Here is a 25724-nt window from a genome sequence, read left to right as displayed (position 1 = left end):
TTTTCTCGAAGACTCCTATAGGAAGTGAAAGTACAACTAGTGTTTTTGAGGGTTCTGCAATGATGCTGACAGCAGAGTTTTGGTCTCTACTTCGGGCATATTTAAACAAGTTTTGATTAAAAAGATTTTTTTGCGCCATTTTTAATTAAAAAAGACTGAAATTCGAAAAAATTAGCAAACATTTTAATCAGAAGACTAGAATTAAACCATTCTGCTAGCCTATTCTATCCCTAACGGTACAATCAATAATATTGTTGTTAACAATTTAAACCAAAATTTAGCAAAATTGACAAAATATTGTCAAGAAATGACAAAAATGTGAATGAAAACAACGAAAATACGTTTGTTTTTCGCAAAAATGCATCGATACCAACCTGTAAAAAGCGAAAATCAAAAATTCTGTGCAATTTCATATTTTGCGCTGGACGTGCTTTCTAATGATACCAGTCTCAATTCTCTACGTTGAAAAAAAAGACATTAAAAACATTACAAAAAAAAACATTTGAGTATATAGCCCCCCCATAAGTGGGTCGGAACAATAGAGTTCAGTAACCCTCTTAAAAAATTAGCGACAGTCTTTTTTCAATCTTGTTTTTGTAAAGTTCTTTTTCTTTTTTTGAAGTTATGAAGCTAAAATGATATCTTTTGATGGAGTCAGGGACCGATGGATCAGGAGCAAAATGGCGGTAGTATTAGTCTCAGAAATTTTTCCGCATTCTAGCAGTGTCACGCTAAACAATCTATTGTTCACTTTTTTCAATAATGGTCAAAACGCAAAGATTAAGCCGTTTTTTTTTCTCATTGATGGTGTATTTCAAAATTTGCAAAAAAAACTTTTAAAAACTTTTAACAAAAAGTTATTCCCCCAATGCTTGATATCTTCCCTAAATATCCTATTAAACCACTCCTCAAAACTATCGAAGCCTACCAATGCAATATGAAACTTATGAAATCAAATTTTTGTGACTTTTTCGGAAAATCTTTTAAAAATGAAATTATTTTTGTAATAAAGTGCAGTCAATATCACAGATAATGAATAATAAGCAGTGTACCAGTTGTGTCTGCGCAGATATTATATTTGATGTTTCCGTTGAAAGACCTCTCAGTGGCCCGTTTTGGGCTCATATAGCTATGTTCTTTTTACTCCCGCTTTTCAATAGTCAGGTTTCAAAATGTGATTATGCTGTTTTGCAGGTCAGGCCTATCTTTATCCGATTGAGCAATGAACTCTTCAGTATCTGACCAAAAACAGTCACGGTACATTGTGATCAGAAGTAATCGTGGCTGAACAATTTGATGAAATTTGAGAGTCATTTTTCCTGTGGACATACAGTCATCAATCGGAGCAGCTTCTCCAGTGCTTTTGTTTTTACTTCCCCTTTATTTTACCCCCCCCCCCTTTCCCAGGAATTGACAATTCTACTTCTGCTATGGTTGGTTACTCATGGTTACTTATGCTTTCTTTTTCTGCCCATTTTAGCTTCCTCAAATCACATGTACAATTTCCCAACCCCTCAATCAATCAATTAGTCAATCACGCACTCAATTACCACCCCCTCCCCCAAAATTAGCCCCAAATTTAGCCCCCTTTCTCGGCATTTTCTGCTCCCATCTGAACAAATACTCCCATAATTAAACAATACACCTTTCTCTATTTTGAGATTTTACCAAAGCTTTTCATTGTTTTGTTGTATTTGTCGTTTTGCAGTTTGAGAGATAAAATGACAACGTATTGTATACCTTTCACAAAGGCATTCACCCATTTCCCCCGCTATTTTTCATACTCCCAGATTTTTTTATACCCCCAGCGGTGTTGAACCGATTTAGCAAATATCTGCAAGTAGCAGCACACGGCGTATAATTGTTCTTTCGAAGTTGCATTGACAAAAGACGATAAAAATCGCGCACCAAAGAGGCTTAATATAAACAGCCCTTGAAATACACTTTCATCATAATTTGAATATCCCGATTTATCCTTTCAGGTTTTTCTGTCTACATATTTGAATTTAAAAAGGAACATAACTTTGAACAAAAAAGAAGCTTTTGTGTTCTTTTATTGAGTCACATTGCACCAAAAGAAGGTAAATTAACTTGACCGCGGGGCACTAACTTTTCTGGTGTCTGTCGATTTATTGCACTTTCAAAATTGGAAAGCGTTTTCCTTTTTGTGAGCGCCCTGTCTTATACACTATTCAAATATTGAGTTTTTAAATAAATGTGCAAAAAAAGTTAGTAATTTTGCTATTTTATTTTATTGGATAATTATTAGAATCATCGTTTCAACGAAAAGCTGAATTCCATTGCTTGATATCGTTCTGGAAATAAACCTTATCACCATAATTTTTTTCTGAATAACTGCGGAAAAATTTTCTATTTAACGTTCGTTTTAATAATTCTGCAAATTTTTATCTTGCTCGAGTGTTTATTTGCTAGAAATTAATAACTACTTGACAAGAGAATGCTTACCTAGAATTAAAAATTAGTTAATTCATCGAATGAAAATATAGAATTTTTCAATTTGATTTTACCCTTTAACTTTGCCCTTTACCTTTTAACATTTTCAAAGATGTGCTTCTTAAAAGGGCGTGACAGAAACTGAGCGCTCATGGTTATAAGTAATGTTAAATTTATAACATTGCAACCCACATAACTAACTGGTCTTGGCTTTTATACTACTTTGCTGGGCAAATTTTGCCCATTTTGCTACTGGTTGGAAAACTCGAGCAGAGTAATGGAATAAACAGTCCAAGCAAGGTTGACTGAACTTAATTTGTGTCACTTGTTAATAAATTTTGCAACTTCCGTTTAGAATTTGTCTATTCACGCGAAGCATTATTGGATCAAAACACTATATTACCGCGTTTGTTTTTTCTTTTTTTTTTCAGTCAATCTTATTTCTTCACGCTTTGATGTTTATTATCTCCGAAAAGGAACGAGTACATTATAATTCAGCATTTCTTTATACCTTTGCTAATTTTTTAAGATAGCTATATATGTATATCTCTACAAAGCCTAATCGGTACAAAAGATTGAAGGTATATATTGTGATACATATTATGCGATTTTATCTTACCAGATTGCTATCGTGTTAGAGTCGCTATACATTTAGGCTTAATTTATGCCAGTAGTCAGTTAGCGGGCTGGGATGCACAGTCTGAAATACTAGTGCGTCTTGGGTTGGGGGGTACTGTTACAATTTAAGATATGTACTATCATCTATCTGTATATCTCGTGTTCTTTCCGTCCCTTGGCCATTTGAGCAGCGTGATTACTTGAGATGGATTTATTTCTAGCAGTTAGCACTTTTATTGGTACAACCACAAACCCCACCACCATCACCACCGCCACCGCCCTTACCCCCACCGCCGCGGCGCTTGCAGAGTGAACAAAACTGAGCAATCTATATTAGTGTTCTCTTCTCCGCCACATTCCTAAAGCTTTCCATTTCCTATTTATAGCTAGCCGTACACAATCTATACTCTCAACATACATATAGCCATATCTTCTGGCACGTAAGATGTCGTGTTAATCGCCCAGGCTCCAGGGTAATTGCCGGGGATATTGGACTGTGAAATTGCCCAAAACGTCCCCTCCCCCTATTTATAACCCAGGGCAATTTTAGCAATTTGGTTTTGAAAGCAACGATGCGTTGCATTTTGATGCGACCCAACGGCATTTCTATAATTTTTGGCCTGATTTTAACAACTGCGTCGTGAAATTGGAAAAGGTTTTCAAATTTTATTTTATTCCCTCCTGGCCAATTTCAGTCGCCTGCTCTTAACCCGGGGAAACCAGTGACACAACCAGATTAATCACTCACGGGCCAACCCGGCAGAGGAATTACTAACCCTATTAGAGCCCAAACCTTTCCAGCATTGTTACCCTAGTTGCGGATAACAATACCAGACAAATTATCCTTGCGACCCCTACCCCCTCCCGTTTGAGTCTTTACCACCCCTATACCCTTTGGGCTCTTTCCAGAAGCAAGATTGGGTCAGTTTAGAAGGAAGTGTTAGCTCTTCGGGTCTCCCGGGACGCACGTGAAGAAAAATGGAAGACAAACAAAAGGCGAAAAAACAGATAAGTGGGCCAAATATGTTACAAATCATCGCGAATTTCTTCAGTTCATTCCAATTTTAGATACTTTTAGATTAACCCGAAGCCATTGCCTCGTAAAACTATACATTAACCCCAATTTTACCCTCTTCAATTGACGATTTCCATTAAAATTTGCGTCTGGATCGTCTCTGAAGTGAGTGCACATTTTACAACCTCAAGATCAATTACTGTTTTATTGACTCTCTAAAACTTCTCTCAACTGCCTGCGAACAATTCAAGGATCAGAACAAGTTTGTGTGGTCAAATCAATTCCGAGTATTCTCTGCTAGAATTTAGTTCAAAAAGCCAAAATCGACAACAGATTGTATTTTGTAAATTTGTACCCATTGAAACAAAACAATTTATCAAATTTTTTCATGTTTAGGTTTTCATAACTTGAAATTCCAAAACTAAAACGCCAAAAATACAAGAAAAATTTTCTATTATGTAAGATCAGCTAAATGTTTTTTTTTTGCAATGAACGTATAATCTTTCAGCGTTGATAATATGATAATGTATAAATTATTTGAACATATACAAGATAAAAAATCAAACATTTTGGGTCGTCAAGAATCTTTTGATAAGATTCTTATAAAGTTCTTATAAGTTGTATCAAAATTCATTTCAATGGGTACAGTCTTACAAGACGTAAGAAGAATTCGCTACTTTACAATATGATCGAAGCTTCGACAATTTCCAGTTCCGTCCCAGCATCCGCCAAATCCTCCGTCACTTCCGTTAGCAGTTCCCCAATGGCTGCCATCATCCACCCCAACGCCTTGGGTGGCAGCTACAGCCAACCCAACTCCCCTTTGACGCCCTCGACCCCCCAATCAGGGTTCTCGGGGAGTTCACACAACTCGCATTCGTCCGCAAACCCGGCGGTTCCGGCACCCAACAGAACCAACTTTGCCTCCCGACCTCTGATCGTGACTCCAAAGAGCATTCCAGACTTTATGATTCCGGATCTGAATTCGACCAAAGTTTTGGCCTCCAGTGGAACTGGTAGCAACACTTCTTCTGGTATCGCCTCGACTTCTAACAAGTAAGAAATCAAGCCAAATATTATTTCCCCGTTCCGATGAAATTGGAGTTTGAATGTGAAACGTGAAACGTAAAGTACAATTTTTACATCGACTTGTGAAACGGCCCAACCGCCTGTAGGGAACATATTGAGCAAAATAAAACGATTTAGAAAGCCTAACTGAAAGGGGATGTCAATCTTGCAAGATCTTGAATGATTCTTGCACGAGGATGTTAATCTTGTAAGATCTTGCATGATTCCTGCACAAGGATGTTAATCTTGCAAGATCTTAAATGATTCTTGCATAAGGATTTTAGTATTGCAAGATCTTGCATGATTCTTGCACAAGGATGTTAATCTTGAAATATCTTGAATGATTCTTGCACGAGGATGTTAATCTTGTAAGATCTTGCATGATTCTGGCACAAGGATGTTAATCTTGCAAGATCTTGCATAATTCTTGCACAAGGATGTTAGTCTTGCAAGATCTTGCAAGAAACATACGAAAAACTTGCTCTTAATAGAAAGCTGAAAATCGTATGTTTTGAGTACAGTATCATTTTAATTGATTGAGTTAAAGCAAATAAAGCAAATATATTGTAAACATTGCTTTTGTTATCGTTCAAAAATTTCATTTAAAGCATTTATTCTAAAAACTTAAAACAACCAGGTTTCAACTCAAAAATAAATTTATAGATCTAGAATGGGCCCATAAAAATATGTGCAAAAAGTTTAATAATTTTGATGAATGCGAAGCCAAAAATGTTTTACAAAATTAAAAGAGATTGATATATCTCCTACACCAATATAGCGACCCCCCATTTTTTAAACAAAGTATTTTTTTGAAAAATTTTTTAATGAGACAAAGTTGTGATTCCTGGACCAGTAAGCGCTTTTTCAGGAAATTGTAACATTAAAAGAAAAGTAAAAAAGAGAAAATACTTTTACAGTCACCATTTTTTCCTATCCTTTAGTTTATGTTTTGAATAACAAATTTAGTTTTGTAGTTCCCGTTTTGGCAAATATTTAATATTGCAAAAGTTTTTATAGAAAACTTTTAAGATATTTTTACAACTTTGTAGCGCCGATTAATTTTAATTAGTGGCAACAGTGCCGAGCTCATTTTTCGTTTCATCTCTTTCGAAAAGTTGGGCCTCAGTAACTTTCTGGTTAAAAGACTTGCAAAATCTGCCAGTTTTCTTAGTTCTTCTTGATAAGTGCAGTGATCCTCCAATGTTTTTGCTCACAACTTATAAATTATCTTCTGTTTAAAAAAGGTGGCCCATACATGGTTGGGTTTTGATGACTTTTTGAAAATCAACAAACGCACAATTTGGCGGGAACTGCAAAAGGAGGAACTAGTAGGGCAATGAGTAAAATTTTTGCAGCACTAAACAGGAGAGCATGGCGATTATTTTATGAGCACTAAACCACATAACATTACAGCTGAGCAAACTCTATGTTGAAAGCAGGAAAGACTACCCAAATTAAATTTTCTCGAGCTGTGATTTGACATCTGATGAATCTGGTATTTGTGTCAGTTTTTATAACCAACATTCAGCTGTGCGTTTGTACTTTTGAAGTTCAAGTATAAGTTATGCGACTCTACTTGAAGTCACTGAGAACTTCTGGCGTTTACCGAAAAGAACGTAGCGGTTCCACATCTTGAGCCAGAGTTTCGATGTGGTTTCTGCAGAATCACCTAACTTCGCTTAAAACACGAACGCGCCTTTCATAAAATGCCGAAAGTGGAACAATGAGTAGTTCCAATCTACTTCGCCGGAAGTTGACTTCCATGAATTTTCAGTCAATTTAAAGCGTGCAACTACGCGGTTCTCGAGAAACGACAGAAGTTCTTAGTGATTTTAAGTAAATTTACGTAACCTATACTTAAAACACGCAATATGGAAGTTTGAACATGCCGAAAATTCATGGAAGTCAACTTCTGGCTAAGTATATAGGAACTTGTGGTATTTTAACTTCTGGCGCTGGATTTTTTCAGCATTATATAACGTGCACGTACGTGTTTTAATGTTAGTATTATTAGTGTGTGTTGTGTTTCAGTGTGCCTTCAACCTACAACCAGCAGCAACACCATCGCCATCACCACCACCACAATTATTCAGTTGCCTCACCTTCATCAGCATCTCCTAACTCCACCCACCATCACCATCACCCCTCTGGACCAGACTCCTCTTCCTCTTCACACCTTCTCAGAACCGCCCATTTCTCACCTACACAGGTTTGTCACGCGGCCCTTATTTAAACTTAAACGTATAATGATAATAATAATGAATTTAACCAAGCTTGGTTTTACCTGGCTCGGTAACTTTATTACGGGACGAGAATTTATGTTTTAACTTCAATCAAATGCTGATGATAAAATGAACAAACCAGTTTATGAAATCAAAAAATTTTTCCATTTGAAGTCTCTTTTGAGTTTGGTTTCCCATTGTAGAATTTTTGCTCAATGTGATTGAAAGGATGTATGGTTTTTGACCAATTTAATTGAGCAAGTATTAAAATAACGTTTGCAGTTACTTTGTAGGTTAGGATTTGGGTATCGTAAATTATGTTTCAAAACTGACCCTCAACTTTTCCGGCCCAACTCATACTACTCTTGCTCCAGTTTTTATGTTGATTGTGCAGCCTTTTCTCGTTGCGTATCTGTTTGTCTTGGCACAAATTGGTTAATTTTTAAAATCGGAATGCAAAAATTACCTCATTGAAGAAATTGAATTACCTCTTCAATATGGAAAAAATTATAATGGTTGTCTATAATCAGCCGAAAAAAAAAATGATTCGTAGGCAAACAAACAAATTCTTTTTTAGCTTAACCGTAAATTGTATAAACCGTAAATTGTTATATCACAAGCGCTTGATCCAAACCTAAAAAACTAAATCGGTTCAAACTGGACGGATATCCGAGGATATTTATAAATAAACCTTTTCTCGGAACAACAATAGCGGGTTTTCCCATTACAAATAACCATTTAAACTTGCACGTGTTATCGCAGTGATTTTAGCATATTTGCTCACACTGGTTTTTAGTCTGTGGCCATTGTGACCGTTTCTGATATTTGAGCTTCAGCGTTTGAATACTGAACATTAAAAGTAAGTAATAGGGCAATATAACTCCAACAAGGCGGCTCAGCAATGTGCGATGGCACATAAGGTTCCGACCCCGCCCATCCACAATTTTGGCATAATTGTCTACCAAATGAGGAACAGATAGAAAACCCAAAAATTATTTTTTGGGAATCCCAAAAACCCAAAAAAGCCCAAGTATAATTCAAAAAATTTGTGTGTGAACGATGAGATAGTCTCCAAAGCAAATAACTCAGTGGAGTAAAAATTGAATCATTAAATTGCTGTAAGAAAGTGAGTCAAGACGAACAGCAAAATCAAACAACAAACATTAATAACGTCAAAAATTTTTTGTCCGTTTTAAAAAACAAAATTTAATAACAAAGTCAACATACCGTCACATGAAATAAAAAAACAAAATAACTTATAAATCACCAGAAAACATAGGGACCAGTCCACAAAAAGGTTTGCTGACAATTAGACAAAAAAGAACAAAAACAGTAAAAATTAAAAATTCGCTTATTTTCTAAAAAAAATTAACTTCAAAGTAATTAAAACATTAGAAATTAAGTAAAATGTCCTAACAGTTTACGATTGCCAATGCTTCCATAGAAGGGCATTAGGACCTGTCCTCATTCATTTCCTTCAGCGGCTAAAAAGAACAGCAAAAAAACAATAAACAAAAATTCAATTGAAACTTGCCAAAAAACGCTGTCTAAACCGTCAAGCCATATCTCGGCCTTCAAAATATATTCGTTTGCGCCTTCTTCAAACACCGATACTGTAGTATTTGGCCATTTATTAGTGAGACTGGGTAAGAAGTAGACAAAAATGAGAAAAGGGCAAAAGAATGTAATAATTTTGATTTTTTTTTCGAAACAAAATTATATCCAAAGCCATGAAAAACATTAAATAAAAATTGAAATATATAAATACGGTCGTTTATTCATCCAAAGGAACTATTTGAGACCTGCAATTATCCAGAATAATTCTTGCGTCTACAAAAAGAACGTCAAACATGACAAAAATCAAATTAATTTACTTTTTTTTGTGAAAAGCCGGTGTCGAAGTCAGTAAGGTCATAACGCATTCTTTAAAAAAATAGGTTTTGGGAAATCAATCCCTTTTGACGCCTTCCCTTGACACCCATAATGTCATATTTGACCTGTTATTAACTCGAATAGGTACCATAAAGAAAAATAAAAAGAACAAAACTTGCGAAGTTGAAAAGTTTTTTATTTTTAGTTTTGGAAAACGATTGTTTTCAAAGTCATGAAAGCCATCAGCTATCTACTAATATCAGAATATTGGCTCGTCTATTCTTTCATAAAAAGCCAGTGAAACCTATCACTATACAGGAAATTTCATACAACTGAAATGACAAAGTAAAAATGACAGTTAAAGACAAAATTAAAAAATTCAATTAATTTCTTGAAGAAAGAAATGTCGAGGCCGTTGAAAGGATTATCTACATCTTTAAAAATTTTATTATGTTCATTTCCGTTTCATGTTGAATTCTAATAATTTGATATCAGAACTGTCAGTAATGTGATAATGTGACTAGAAAACGTGAAAGACTGGCAAATTTCTAAAAACAAAAAATCCTCTGAAATCTAGTAGAATCAAAGCCAGAAAACAATAAATTCAGGCTTAAAACTCAATCGAGACTAAATTTAAAATCAGTAGAATGAAGAAGCATTCTTTCTTTGCTGACACTAAGCTGCAAGTTGACCAAATTAAGAAAAAGATGGAGGAAAAGTTCATTAAGCCATTATTTATTTAAAAATCAATTGTTTTAAGAGTCGAAACGATTATAAACTTTCAAGTAAAAAACTAAATGCAATATCTTGGAGTTGCTTAAGAAGCCAATTGGACCTATCACCCCCGATTTTTCATTTGATATGTTCTGTTCTTTATTATTAAAAAATGTCTTTTTCAAAAAAAAAGACCGACTGATTGCAATCCGAATTCTTTTTGGTAACAGTCCAAAAATGGCCCTAAACTAGCCCTGCTAATGCTTATTGTCAGTTAGGAACAATTGATTTTTCGAATATTGTAGATATAGATAGTTTGTTAGTTAAAAACTCAAAAATAAATTCTGCGTTTTTTGATAATCAACGAGTAAAGTTAGCAAAAAACGGCAAAGTTTTAATTACAGAGCACTCTCAGCGGAAGTTGATGCAGGAATAGCCCCCTTCTGAGTCTAGAAATACTGTATTGTTTGTTGTGTTTTTTGGGAGTGTAGTTCCGCAAATTTTATCAAAGGGGACTAAAGTAGCTTATTTCGTTCTGTTTTTGATGAAAAAGGCTGAATTTTGAAATATTTATCTAGAATTTTTGACCAAAAAAATTAGATCAGAATAATTAACAAGGCTTGTTTGTCCTTAAAAATAAAATCAACGACACTATTTTTAAAATTTTCAACAAATTTTAGCAAAGTTGACGAAAAATTAGGCAAAAATTTCGGAAAATGTGAATAAAACAACGTGAATTGACTCTACTTTTTTCAGAAGTTTAAACCTCGATTACTCCCTGTAGAAAACGAAAATTAAAAATCTTTTAGTTCGATATTCTACGCTGGACGAGCTTTCTATTGATACCAGTCTCAACTCTCTACGATGAATATATCGATCGGCGAAAATTGACTGAACAAAAAAAACCCATTTGAGTATGTAGTTCCTCCCCCCTCAAGAGGGGTCGGAACAATTAAAATTACACTTCGAAAATTTTTTTCATCGTTGTTCCCCTACACCAGTGGTCTTGCCTAACTCCATCGAAGTTTTACAGGGAAAATAAAGTTGTCACAAATTATTCGCATCTTTTTCTCCACGGTTTAACAGAAGTACAAACTTAGCCAGAGTTGAACAAACCTGAAAAAATATAACGTATTGTGATAATGTTCTCTTTTTTATGACATTTGGATGGGTTCATCATCTGTCTAGTTAACAATATGCATTTTCTGAATTTCATACGCATGCAAGGCAACTACAGTAGGGGAGCAATGGTGAAAAATTATTTTCTTTTTTTTTGTAAAACTAAGGGAGTTAACTTTTTTTGATGTTCAGTATACTAGTATATTTTACTTTCACTTCTGTCTTCAGTTCTATTGTCTAATGTCATATGTAAGAAACATTGGTGTCTAAAAAACCAAAGACAATAAGCAAGACGAAAAATGAGAAAAGAGTTAACGCCCGATGAAAGCCCATCCGTGGTTTTTTAATGTTAAAGTAGCCTCGTAGAAGAAGAAACCGAGAGAAAAAATAATTTTTCACGAATAAATTTTTTTGAGAACAAATATTACTGAGATGTGTTGATCATATTAATTTTGATGGAAAAAATTGGAGAAACGTTCACCTGTGGGTTTCTAATACCTAAATAATGATATGTTTTTAAGGTTAAACGGAAAGGTGTGTTGGACACTGTCTCTTAATTGTCAATTTTGCGCAGCTCTTTTTCAAAAACAGTCCTAACAAATTAATTTATGTTTTTGAGTTACGAAAAAGATGCAAAGAATGGACAATAAAACATTCAAATTTATTTGGAGAGAAACAAAAAGTTCACAACGTTGGCTATCTGTCTACGGTGTCCCGTTTTTTCACGCCTATTCATTTAACCCCTATCATTTAACCCCTATTTATTCACCCCTGTATCATTTAACCCCTCTATCTTTTCACCTCGATTTTAAGCTTTCTATAAAATAAGGATTATTAAATTAGCAATATAATCCCTTGACCATGCCTCGAGGGCCATGGCCATGCCTCAGCGGCCCTTGGGACATGGGACTTGATATGAAACTATCTCAACCGAACGTGATATTAATTTATCCATTTAATTATGACAAAACGTGCCTTTAATGTCGACTGCTAATGATGTATGGAGGAGTGTGAAATGATGGAGGGGTTGAATGATAGAGGGGTGAATAAATCGGGGTTAAATGATAGGAGGTTAAATGAATAGGGGTGAAAAAAAGTAGAACCCTGTTTACAATCTCGTAAAGCTACATCATCTGCCTTCTACATTGATTTGTCTTCCAAATAAACGCGCCATTAGGACATTAACTAACTACTGTTTAAAGTATTTTCCCCAAAACGCTTTGCATCTGTTTTACTTTTTGCACAAATATATAATTACAGCGTTCAGTTATATAACAACAAAACAGAAGAGTATTTGCTTCTTAGAAATTGAATGTATCATGTAAAAACTGAATGTAACAATCCGGCTGAAGATATGTAAATTTGTAATATACAGCGTATGTACGTTTTTTGAAGGTTACTAAAGTAAAAAGAGAAGGTTTTGGACATAATTTGCCTTATATCTTGCCACACCCTAAGAACTTAATCTCGAAGCTTTGTTAATTTTTCTTTGAGGCATTTTTGGTACCAAACTCTTGTCGTGATGCGAGGTAGTTCTAAATGGTAAAGAACAATTGAGTTTTCTAGCTTTAGCTTCAATTTGAAACGCGAGGGCCTTTCATGATACTAATAAATAACAACGAGACTTTGCCTTCACTTACGAATGCTTTACAATGTCAATTTTAGTGAACTTTTTAGAACACAATGATAGAAATTTTCAGTTTGCAATAGCTAACTCCTAGCGTTTTAAATAATTTTTAAGCTGTTTTTACAATTGTCTAAGTGCAAGACAATGACGTCACAGAATCACCGTTATGTTTAGATGCGAAAGTGATAAAACAGACATTATCTCAATTCCAAATTATTGAATTCAATAAATGAACGAAGTTGAAAATGTTGCAGCTTTCCTTTAAAAGTTCCCAGGTTAGTATCTCTAAATTAGATAGAATTATATTCCTCAGGCATGAAAGAAATATCACAAATGATTGAATTCAGCGTTGAGCTGAAGAAACTTGCACAAACAATGCAATGATACTAATCAATTTGATTGTAACCAAATAGAAAGATTAGTAGTATATTTTTTAATATTAAGCATTGGATATTGAAATTTCTGCTTCACTACTGATCAATTTGTTAACTGAGAGAGGTCTTCTCAACAAAATCTATCAACCTATTCCTCACAAGTTTTCGAGGAATTTGAGATTGATAGGTCGATCATATGAAAAACAATAAAGTTGAGGTGGGTGGAGGGGGTCTCACTTTCCAAAACAGGTATTGTTTAGTCTGACCAATTTTCTGATAAAGAGTCTGCTCAGTCTGGACAGTATTGATTAAGTCTGTTTGATCTGGCCATGAATGGCCAAAGTCTGGCCGGTCTGGTCAATACCCACTTTTCGGTCTGGATATCGCCTTGTGCACGACAGAAGACTGTCAGGACCTCATCTTTAGTTCAACCTATTTTTCCCTGATCCATAAAAAACACAGCGGAAATTTAAGTCAGTAAACATTTGTTAGAATTCTTTAGAATTAGAAGTCAAATGCTATTGACATTTATGCAGCTTCTCTAGTTTTAGTGGAAGGGTTCTGTGAGCACAAAAGCAACTTATTGCTATAAGTTAAATTGTTATACAGCCTCAAACTTTTAAAAAATGCTAAGTAACAAGACCTGAACTGTAATAGATACGGCAAATTTACAGTATTTACCTTCTGAGCATTAATTTATGAAAATGGCGAAAATGTATTTCAATAAAAAGGAAAAATTTTGATTGAAGGTTTTGGGAGAAAATATCACCATTGAATTGACGCACATATATAAGCAGTCTCTATGCAACCCCAAAAGTGTACTTTTTGTTCCAAACCCACATAGTGGGGGGAGGAAATATATACTCAAATGTGTTTTTTTTCTTTTTGTTCAGTCAATTTTGACAGATCGATATAATCATCGTACAAAAATGTGATTGACATCAATAAGAAGCTCTTCAATCGTACAATTTGAAATTAAAAATAGTCTCTTCAATTTCTTTTCATTCGAGGAGTTAACGAGGTTTAAAATTTTGGTGAACATTTTATATTTGGGCGTGACTTTGTTCACCTTCAGCGTCATTTTGCTCAATTATAGATTTTTTGTATCAATATGCTAACCAAAAATTTTTACGATAAAACATGGAATAATTTTGTGTTATTAAACGACGAGCAGCAATTAGAAGGCTAGTTTGACCTCATCGGGAAGTTTATTTTCAATCTATAAATTTCGAATTCTATTGGATAGCTGTTTTCTTTTCATTCCTTTCCACATTTTTTGTTTTTTCTGATGTTGATGTCATTCAAAGACAAGTCAGTTTTTATATCAAAGTTCCATCAATCACAAAACCAATTATGACAAATTGAGACCCAATGAACATCTAGGTTGTTTCAGTGAACATCTGGGAATCATCGCCCATGCTTTTGTGGCTTTGATTCTACGTTTTCGTAATTTCTAATGAATTTTTGTGTTTTGTCCGAATTGTTGCAATATAGTACTCCTACGCCTTTCTCTGGTTAACTTAAAGTACGATTGGCTTCCTAAGGAGGGTTAAGCGAACCTATCTAATGCTTTAAATGCCTACCTGATGACTATTATGACTTCAAATATTTGTTTTAGAAAGTAGTGAACTTTTTCCGTTTTTTGAACTCACATCAGTGAACATGTCGGTCAGTTCCATTAGTTACAGGTTATCAGCAAAAAACTTATAGTTTTAATGGAATTGAAAGTTTTTTTGCACTTTTCAATTGATTTCTCAGTTTTTGCCTCTAATTGTTGCTGTTTATGTGGTTTAAGATTTTAAAGATGTTTAAGATTTTTTATGATCAGTGATAGGTCTCAAGGGCTTCTATTCGAAATGGCAATGAATCTATTCAAAACAAACCGTTATAGCTTATGGTTTTGATAATTTTGAATTTATTTGTGTTCAAAGTTTTTAATTTTGTTTAAAAGTTTCCCTTTTTTGTTCTTCTTTTTGTCAACTTAAAACTTAATCTCATCAATAAGAGGTACCATCAACATTTATTTGAATTTCAGCCTATCTTTTGATTCAAAATTGCAATCGAAGAGATAGAGGGTCAAAATTGCTCTCCAACATTTTTGTGTGCACAAAATGAGATTCGTCAGTTTTAGGCTCATTGTACATCAGTACAGAACCATAATATTTTGTATTATGATCAAAGTTACAATCATGACATCCAATAGATGTTTCATAGTAAAATTCCGACCAAATTTATGAACTTAGTCTGATCATTCTATCACCCTAATACTTTCCTCTGAGATTGTTCTGAACAGCCTGACTTATGAACTGTATTTACTCTGAATATCATGATCTGTTGAGCTGCCACGTTTATTATTTCCAAAGCACTAGTTATCTCGTCATTAATTACAGTTTCTGGACTTTTTCCTTTTGTACCCCCCCCCCCCCCCCTGATCATTCTATCACCCTAATACTTTCCTCTGAGATTGTTCTGAACAGCCTGACTTATGAACTGTATTTACTCTGAATATCATGATCTGTTGAGCTGCCACGTTTATTATTTCCAAAGCACTAGTTATCTCGTCATTAATTACAGTTTCTGGACTTTTTCCTTTTGTACCCCCCCCCCCCCCTGATCATTCTATCACCCTAATACTTTCCTCTGAGATTGTTCTGAACAGCCTGACTTATGAACTGTATTTACTCTGAATATCATGATCTGTTGAGCTGCCACGTTTATTATTTCCAAAGCACTAGTTATCTCGTCATTAATTACAGTTTCTGGACTTTTTCCTTTTGTATCCCCCCCCCCCCCCCCGCCGTACCCCAGTACGCCATAACATCCAGTGAGTCCCTCCCCCGGTTGTAGAACATGTATATATTACACAACAAATCATTATGTGATAATATAGCAAAGCACGTGCTCTTTTGGGTGCTAATAGTATGCACCCACTAAGCTGTGTAGGGGGGAGGGGGGGGGCACAAATGGATGAGATCCCACCCAGTTTTTGCACAGTGCTTTGACAAGTAGCACTCAAACTGTCTTTACCATTGTTCACTTCATTGCTTACATGTTTGCTGTTGTTGTTTTGTTTATTTGTTTAATTGTGATGCAGGTGAGACGTCACTCATCGTTTGCGGCCACCCCCAGTCACTGTCTGTCTCAGCCGGGGGAGCTCAATGTGGAGTACTACCCCCTCACACACCTACCAAATACTGCTGACAACAGTAGCACTCATCATACTACGCCTAGTTCTGCTGCAGAATTGAATAGGTTTAATTTTTTTAATGTTTCCATCAATCCTCCTTTTTTTCAGGGAAAAATCATGTCCTTTACATTAGTACGCTCTAATAAACCTGTTAATTCATCGTCCCATCTATCGGAAGCGGAAACCTTAACGGTTTTTGAAGCATAAAATTTGCATATTACGTCATTTTTCATGATTACAGACGCCGTAAAACGAACACTTTCCTCCATTAAATGTGCTCGAATTTGTCATTGCTTTCCGCCATAGATGTTAACATTGTGTCTATCAGACATAAATGAAAAAATCGCGTATTTGTTAATAATTACTAACGGCGGATTAGGCAGACAAACCGCATATAAGAAAGTACAGATTGCACTGCTCTCGAAAAAACTTGGTTCATATTGGATGTTGAGTAATAAATATTTATTTTCGGCTAAATGAAGCTGTTATGACCGTATGTAGTCCACAACCCCCCATACCCCAAAGTGTTTTGCAGAATAATTACGCTTTGCGTCTTTTCAATAGTTACCTTTTTAATTGAAAATCACGTGTCTTTTCCACGCGTTACTTTTTGTACGCTCTAATGAAACTGTTCCCATGTTTATGCTTCTATCGGTAGTCATTCACCTTTTGTCAACCTTAGAGTTCTCTAAAAAATAATTGACAATTATCATTTACTTTTGTGAGTCATGCTTTCACATTTTTGCTCTCTACAACAAAATATTTGGTAAAAGCGAGCGTTACGTTACATATGGCGAAAAAATCGTTATTTCGCCAAGTGAGCTCTCTGAGAGGGGGTATAAAAAACTTTAAAATAAGTTATATGGTCTTATGTATATTTTATATATAACAGAAGTACATATATATATATATATATATATATATATATATATATATATATATATATATATATATATATTTGATATAAATGTAGTAGTAGATCAACAGATTATCTGAGGAGTTAGCGTAAGCTGAACAGCTCTATTAGGAGTCTAAAAAACGTAGAACGGTTCATTTGAGTAGTTCATACAGCAGAAACTTCTCGTTCACTCCTTTACTTTTTTTTTCAAATGACTCTGCGTCTCCAAAATTTGGGCCTCAATTTGTGAAAAAAGTTCACTTTAATTCTATTTTCATTGTTCTTGTAATTTCAATTCGTTCCTCAATGACTGGGAAAATTTTCGAAATTCAATGTAACTCTTCCTAGAGGAAAGTTTTTCACTTATACTCCAGAATTAACCAACCATTAACGAAAAAATATATCTCAATATTTGGTTCAATTTGCTCCAAATTGACAAAAGCCTTCAAATTGTTTGTTTCGGTTTGCTTTGTTTTTGAACGTTGGAACGTTCTGGTTTTTTATGTTTTTTTTTCAAACTACAAGTATTAATGAAAATACAAATTATGCACATCTTTTCTTATGGTCAAAACATCGAAATACCGTGAAAGTGGAATAATGAAATGAATTCTCATCAATTTTTGCCTAGTTTGTATATTTGCAGATTTGCGCACATAGTTTTTCGCCAAGCTGAAGAAGAAATTTCAGTAAATTTGCAACCCCTTTTGATAAAAATATCTGAAAGAACTTTTGTTGAAATTTTGCAAATAGTAAGAATTTTTTATAATATTTATGTATATTTTTGACGAATATTTTTTGTATTGATAGAGTAAAATTTTTGGGCAACATTATCTTTCGCATGGAAAAAAGCGACAACTTTTTACGTTTTAATCAGTCGTTACCAGCGATTTCAACCTAAACATACGAAGTTTTCTTACTTTGTAATCTAACCATACCAAACAATTCCCATGTAAAAAATAACATTTTACCGAAGCAACCAATCAATTCTGTACTTACTTACATTTGGAAACAACCATATCAAAGATTTTTTATAAAAAAAATATGCTAATTTTGTTCTGTCTCCTGTTCTAGGGTCGTAATGAGCCTACGGAATACAGCGTTGACCTTATACCAAAATTTTCACGAACAACTTTGCATTGCAGAAAAACACATTTGAGTATAATTTGAGTATAATTATGCTTGGCAAATTGCTGTTTTACGCATGTATTATTTGCTTATTTATTACGATCAGGAGAGTAAGCGAGCGCAAAAAAAGATAGCATATAGGTTGCTAGTTTACGCATTTTACAGTGTGCGAATACTAGAGACAAGTCTAATTAATTCTAATCGTTTGATATTGTCACTTTCTCCGCACGTTTGATGTTGGTGGCTGCCAACTTTTATGTTTTTTTAGAAAAGAGTTTTGTTTTAACTTATGTGTTTTAAATTATGTTGTTTAACTTATGTGAGTGATTTTTATGAAGTTTTTAATTTAGATTAATTTATAACCAAAACGCAACAATTTAAAACTCGGATACTGAGCAACCAAAACGTAACTACTGAGATGACAAAGGAATGATACAAATTGGTGCGAAAATTAGCGACGCCGTTTGAGGTATTAGTCGACGATTTTTGCAGTGATATTATTGCTAGTATTCATGGCCGGAATTAGCTACGTTGGGTCGGTGATTTTTGCATTTTCGATTTCAACAAATTTGCGGATTTTCAAATTCGACAAAATACGAAAAACCAACAGAATGAAAACTGTTTCTCGAAAATAATTAATAAAAAATATGATTATTGATATAAATTTGAAACGAACAAATTTTTTTGTTGGGCACGACATTTTTATCTAATTTTTATGAGGAGTTTTAAATAATTTGGTTCTCAAATAAAATACGAACTGTTGTTTTTGTGTAACAATCAAAAAATGAAATCCGGGCGTAGTTTAATAATTAGATACACTCTCCGTTGCTTGTTGCTTATGCATTGTTTTCTAGATTTCTAGATAAAAAAAATTTGCAAACCAATGTTTTATTTCAGCTGTTCTTAAGGAAATGTGATTGGGAGAGTATGGAGAACTTTTAAAAAATACAAAGCGTGTCAATGAAGATGCAAACCAAACCTTTCAAAATTAATATAGACTGATTTGAAAGGTCAATCTTCAAAATTGAAACATGCAAACGGAAGAGATGATTGTGTTGATGAAAAACGGGGGCGATGTCCACTGGAAGTCAAACAACTCCCCTCCCCAACGCCATATGGAACATCTGCATGAATATTGAACAACGTTCGCCTTTGTTTAACTTTATTGTTCCCACTATAACTGTACACGGAGACAATATCCAGCGTGCACATTTTTTCACAAACATTTCCTAAGTGAAATTAGAATGGAATCAAAGGTCCGTATCAAAATCATTGAACAAAAATTAAATATGAAGCTCCGACGAAACGGAGCAACTAACATGGAAAATAATTGCCTGGTAATTGAGCATATTTGATGCTCATTTTCATGCTAAAACTTTTTGAAATAATTCTGTAAATTCAGGATTCATCTTGAAAGTTTATCCCGTGACATGTCTAAAAAAATGAAACCCACCCGGTAGACATTGATTATCTATAACTGATGAATTAACTCGTCATGTCATCATGGTAAACTTATAAAATTGTATAGGCTAATCCTATCTCATGTTAGGCTCCACTTACCAATAATTGCCGACGAAACATTTATTAGCTTTTCCTTACTTGTTAAAAGTAATGCATAATTTGCCTACTGTTTACGAGGACAACTTGACGAAAATCCACAAATACAAAATCGTGCATTGGCTCAATGTATTAAGTTTTCTCAGTTTCTGATTGTAGATCAACAAGCGGGGGTTCTGGTGACGTCCACTTGAAGTCAGCCAGCTCCCCTCCCCAACACCATTCTCATCATCAACAACAGTCTTCACCTCACGGTGAGCACACGCCCTCCTCCGGCTCGGGAGGGGTAGCCGCGGGAGGAGCGGGGCTTTTGAAAGTGAAGGAGCTTACCCACTTGTACGTGAGAAGGCACAGTTGGGACAGTCGGAAGACAACCGGGGGCTCTGCGCAACCAAAAACGATGCCCAATATCAAAATATGGTTAGTTTTGACAACGAAGATATCGGTTTTATGATTTTTTGGGCTTCCGGGCCAAGGTGTCAGCGCTAATAAACACAAAGTTATGTAAGATTGGCGGTGAATGCGTTGAATTTAAATAAGACCTACGCTAAAAGCGTTAAAAGCAAAACATCACCGTTTTTATCCTTGATTTCACATAATTTTGCAATTTCTAGCAATAATCTAATGAAATTTTAGAGTTTTCCGGTGTTGATATTCTTCATCATTTTTGGATGATCTTTGCTACTCTTTTGTCATCTTTATTTTTTTCACTAATTTTCTCAACTGAATACTAAAAATTAATAACCACTTTTGGAAATCCTATTTTTTGTAACAAATGTGAAAAACAGAAGTTTTCGTTACTGTTTTCAGCACCCACCGTCATTAATGTCCACGCCATCACTCATGTCTGCGATTACAGATACTAATTTGCACGATCTTTAACAATATGTTGATCAGATCGAAATGAAAGAAAGTCTAATTGACGAGTAAGTGCACAAAAGTCACTCAAAGAACTTATTGTTGATTGAAAAACAATAAAAACTTTTGCAACAATCCAGGTCATGGCTTTTAACAAAATTAAATCTCGGAACTGGGTGTTAAGAAGTATTAAACTGGGTCCACTTTTTGACAGAGTTGTTCACAATTAAATATCTATTTTACATCGGGAGAAAGACTGGCTTAATGTGTAGAGGTCTTGTCCATATTCTCCACAGAAGGCCCCCAAAACACAAAAAATTACAAAGGTATTCCTTTGTACCGTAATCGAATGCAATGTATTCTTTGAATTAAAATAGCGTTGGAAAATTAAAATTCCAAGTCTAAAGCAAAACCGACACAAATAATTAAAAACCCATTCAAAATTATTTGAACGAATGGTATCTGAAACCACCAAAACCAAGTCCTAATTTTTCTGATAGAAAATTGAGAAAAAAAAACAAAAATTTTCAAGCATGACAATAAATATGCGGTGATACTTCTTTACTGATGACCAATTCAAGTCAGGGGCCGGACAAAAAGTACTTTAAAAAACAAGGTTAATATCAGTTTGTGCAAAAATAACTTTTTTGATATAGTGTTCTTTAATTCAATTTAATTAGAACGAGGAGGCTCCGTAATGTGCGTACGCACATAATGTTCCGACCCCGCTCATCCACATTCTTAACTTAATTGGCTACCAAATGATGAAGAGATCAAAAACTTAGATATCGTTGAATAAACAACCAATGGAATATATAATGCCACACTAGAGGGCCGATGACAGTTTTTGATAATAGAACTACTAAAAAGGAGCATTAACAAATAAAAAAACAAACCTTATTTACGACCACAATTCGATGTCTACAATAATAAAAATCATAACAAAATCAAACTCTAAACAGATAAAATCTAAACCAAACAGCTTAACCTATACTTCATTAGTAAAGACATGGGACCGGTTCTCAATGCAACTGGTTAACAGGTCGACAAAAAAGCGAAAAAATAGCAAAGAGGAGCAAAGTTAAAAAATACGTTTCTACTTTTGAAAACAATTAACTTCACAGTTATTAATGTCATTAGATATCACCTCAAAATCACTGAAATTTTCATTTATATCTCCATAGGAAGCAATTGAGACATTCGGAATCCAATCTGCAATTGCGCAAAATTTTAAAGCCAATGGGTCTTACAATTATTGTTATAAACCAAAAAGAAAACAAAAATCCTCTAAAATGTACAAATATATAAAAATCTCAAAAATTTTAAGAAGTCTCGTAGTAAAAGTAGTAAAAAGCCGAGGAAAAGTTTGAAGCTAAAACTATTACAAGGGTTAATTTACAGCTCACTGCAAACGCGTTGTTACCTGTGTTTACAAAGACTGAACTACAATTTGACCAAAAAACTATTTTCAAAAATGACAAAGCTCAAAAATCCAAATTTGTTTTGAAAGCAAATATTTCCAAAAGTCATAACAGATTTAAGATTTCAACAAAAAGCGATGGATTAAGTTGCAACAACTCAGGAAGCTTGTTAGGCCCATTAATAATGAGACCACGCCACAACCCCGCAAAATAATAAATAAGTAACAAACACACAAAGAAGCCAAAACTTCAAACAATTTTACGACATCACACTATTCAAGGCACTATACTTATAAGATGTTACCTGCAGGAACTGTAAATCATCTTTTTCTCATCATCCTAACATCAACGAGCATTCCCTATAAAAGGACAACGTAGACACGACAACAAAAAGAAACCTGATAATTGAACAGTATAGAAATCTCGAAAACTTTTTTTGAAAATAAATGGTCGAAGCAATCAGTCACAAGGTATAACAAAGCGCAATAAAAGTGGATGAATCATCAAACGTAATTGAGTCTTATAATTGGTGAGATTGAGCTACAATGAGACCGAATTGAAAGCAAAAAGAGACAATTTAAAAAAAAACTGTTTTAAAAAATTTAATTTGAACGTCATTAAAACAAACAGCTATATCACAAACAGCAGATAAACTGAAATCTTTATCTAGGTGGAATTATACCTCCTGGGGAAGCAATTGAGACCTATTGTTACCAAGTTTATGACGGACAACAACAAAAGAAAAGACAAACATTAAAAAAACAATGAAAAAAATCAACAAAATTTTGCGAGATAAATTGGTCTCAGCCCAAAAGCATAGATTATTCAACAAAAACAATTAATATATACAGATACGCATTTTTCCAACGCTGTTCAAATTTTCTATTATGCTTTTTTTCAATTAGAATTGCCAACAATGTGATAATTCGACAAGGAAACGTAATGGAGTAATAAAAAATGCAATTATGCTCAAAAATGAAAATGAAAAAAAAATTATTTGAAAACGAGTAGTATCAAAACAAGGAAAACATAAGTTGAATATGGAACCGTTTCCAACAATTATGTATTGCTCACACGGAATTGGTAATTGCTTGTTTTTTTGCTGAGGCTGCGCCCGAAGTTGAGAGAAGTAGGATAAATAGTGGCAAAGTTCAAAATATCACCGATATTTTCTTAAAAAAAATATTCAAAGTCATAAGAGACATTAGATTACAACTGAAAGAATTGTCTAGGTTCCTCTATACCTGCTAAAAAATTAACTGCATCTTTGATTGGGGACATAAGATTAGGCTACAAAAAGTATAACAAATGAAGGCAAAACATGAAGGCAAAACAAATGACTTCAAGAAGTCTATAAAATTTTTACGAAAACAATTCGTCAAAGCCATAAAAACCATGAGCTTCACTCTTAAACCATATTATGATTTCATTAGACATCTTTTTTGCAAATAGTATCTGACATTAATTGTGCCCTGATTTGAGATTCTTGTCAGTAATTTACATAAAAAAATTTACATAGCGGAAATGCTTTGAAAAAAAGGTCGCGCCCCATTTAAATTTATAAAATTTTTTATCCTAGGGATCCACGGTGAGATTAAGATCAGCCCAGATATTGCTGCGCGTCTAAATAAACATTCAATTGTTCAAAAGATTTCGAAATAGATCAGTTTTTAAACAAAATTTTCAATTTGCCAAAAAATAAATAATGCTTTTTTTTGGATTTATTGTGTTTAAATTTGCAAAAAACTTGCAAAATTCTGATCCAGAAGGCTCATAACGCCAGCGTGATTACAGCTAGGTCCTTTGTGAGCTTAATAAGATTTCGACCGCAGTTCTAAGGTGTCTAATTCCAGCAAATTAAAGCAAGTGGGCTAAAAAAAAAGCAAATGTGGTCTATTTTTCTCAAAAAAAGTCTGATTTTTGAAAAATTTAGTTTAAATTCTAGCTAAAAAACTCGGATTGAACAACTCAGCAACCCTCTTTTATCTTTAGAGATCAAATAAGAAGCAGTACAGTTTTTAACTTTTACATTTTTTTTTGCAAAATTGACAGAAATTTGGTCAAAAACACTGAAAATGTGAATAAAAACAGCAATTATTAACAAAACTTTAAACCTCGATAACTCCCTATTAAAAGAAAAAAATGAAAAAAATTAATTCCTTAGTCTACGCTGGACTGGCTTTCTAATGATACCACTCACAACTCTCTGCGATGATGATATCGTTCGGCCAAAATTGACTGAACAAAAAAAACCCATTTGAGTATATAGTTCCTCCCTCCCCACTAAAGTGGGGGTCGGAACAATAAGAATAAAACAATACCAGAAATGAGTTTGAATGATTTTGTTGCTGCCATTTTGAAGTTCAATTTTGATTATTCAAACAAGTTTCAAATTGACCGCACTATTTCTACAGTCTTTTTTTCTGTTTTCAATATACTAACAGAACCATCTTGAATTGAGCAAACTGGTCAAATGCCATCTACTAGAGGCAAATGATCTCTTTTAATTTTTTTCCCAATCTGTTTTTCAGTGTAATTTTGGTAATGTTAATTTAATTTGTTTCTATCAGCTACAAAAACGGTAAAATAATACTATCCTGCACTTCAGGTGTTAGCACATTTTTTTTTCAGTCAAGATATTTAAGAGACTTGTCAGTTTTGTAATTTGGTATTGGAGTTGATTCAAAATTAAAATACAATAACCAAATTGCTGTATTCGGAGAATTCTACGATCTATTCCCAATGTGTTTTTTTCTGACTCCCCTTAACAAATTGCTTTTTATTATAAAGAACGGCATTAAATAAAAATTTAAATATGCGATTTGGGGCGTAAAAGGTACATGTCTACAAAAAAGAGGGACAATAGATGCAAAATTAGTCAGTGCTGTTTGAGTGCATTTCAAGTATTTTATTGATTTTTATTGTTCCGACCCCTCTTGAGGGGGGAGGAACTATATACTCAGCTGGGTTTTTTTGTTCAGTCAATTTTGGCCGATCGATATATTCATCATAGAGAGTTGAGACTGGTATCATTAGAAAGCTTGTCCATGGTAGAATATGGATTTAAAAAATTTTTTGATTTTCATTTTTAACAGGGAGATATCGAGATTTGAACTTTCGAGAAATTAGAGTGAATTCCGTTGAATTCATTCACATTTTTTTGGAAATTTTGACTACAATTTTGCCAATTTTGATAAAGTTTTAAAAAATTTTTCATGAAAATGTTGTTTTTTTTTACGTTTAAAGACAAAATTTATTGTCGGCTTTTTTCCTTGAATTTTTTTTGTCACAAATTCCGGCTAAAAATTTCACAAAATTCAGACTTTTTCATCAAAAACATCACAAAATAAGTTTCTTTAGTCCACTCTGAATAAATTTGCAGGAAGTGCACACCCAAAAACCACTGACACAAATTTTATAGACTAAAAAGGGGGCTAATTCCACTTCAACTTCCGTTGAGAGTGCTCTGTAAATAAAACTTTGCCGTTTTTTGCTAACTTTATTCGTTGATTATCAAAAACGCAGCATTTACTTTTGATTTTTTAACGATTTCCAAAAATTAAATACGACATTCCAAAAATTAAATGTTCCTAAT

The 25724-nt window shown here is 34.0% G+C and overlaps 1 protein-coding gene across 13 annotated transcripts in view; it reads left to right on the top strand.

Annotated features, from left to right (window-relative positions):
- The window catches only part of LOC142339084 (uncharacterized), a 105760-nt gene that overhangs the window by 51246 nt on the left and 28790 nt on the right, over positions 1-25724 (top strand). For 4 of the 13 annotated variants that reach the window (XM_075388789.1, XM_075388785.1, XM_075388786.1 and 1 more), the window contains 6 exons: positions 1195-4430; positions 4745-5143; positions 7187-7364; positions 12964-12984; positions 16178-16335; positions 20010-20270. In XM_075388789.1, coding sequence (XP_075244904.1) covers positions 4773-5143; positions 7187-7364; positions 12964-12984; positions 16178-16335; positions 20010-20270 — 989 coding nt within the window. In that variant the 5' untranslated portion in view covers positions 1195-4430; positions 4745-4772. Of the gene's footprint in view, positions 1-1194; positions 4431-4735; positions 5144-7186; positions 7365-12963; positions 12985-16177; positions 16336-20009; positions 20271-25724 lie in introns of all 13 variants that reach the window. The other 9 variants (XM_075388797.1, XM_075388796.1, XM_075388793.1 and 6 more) reach the window with 8 other exon arrangements.

The sequence above is a fragment of the Convolutriloba macropyga genome, chromosome 5 (assembly GCF_964194025.1).
Source record: "Convolutriloba macropyga chromosome 5, txConMacr16.3, whole genome shotgun sequence".
NCBI lineage: Eukaryota > Metazoa > Xenacoelomorpha > Acoela > Convolutidae > Convolutriloba > Convolutriloba macropyga.
Note: the sequence above shows the minus strand (reverse complement) of the source record. Positions and strands in the feature narration are given on the sequence as shown.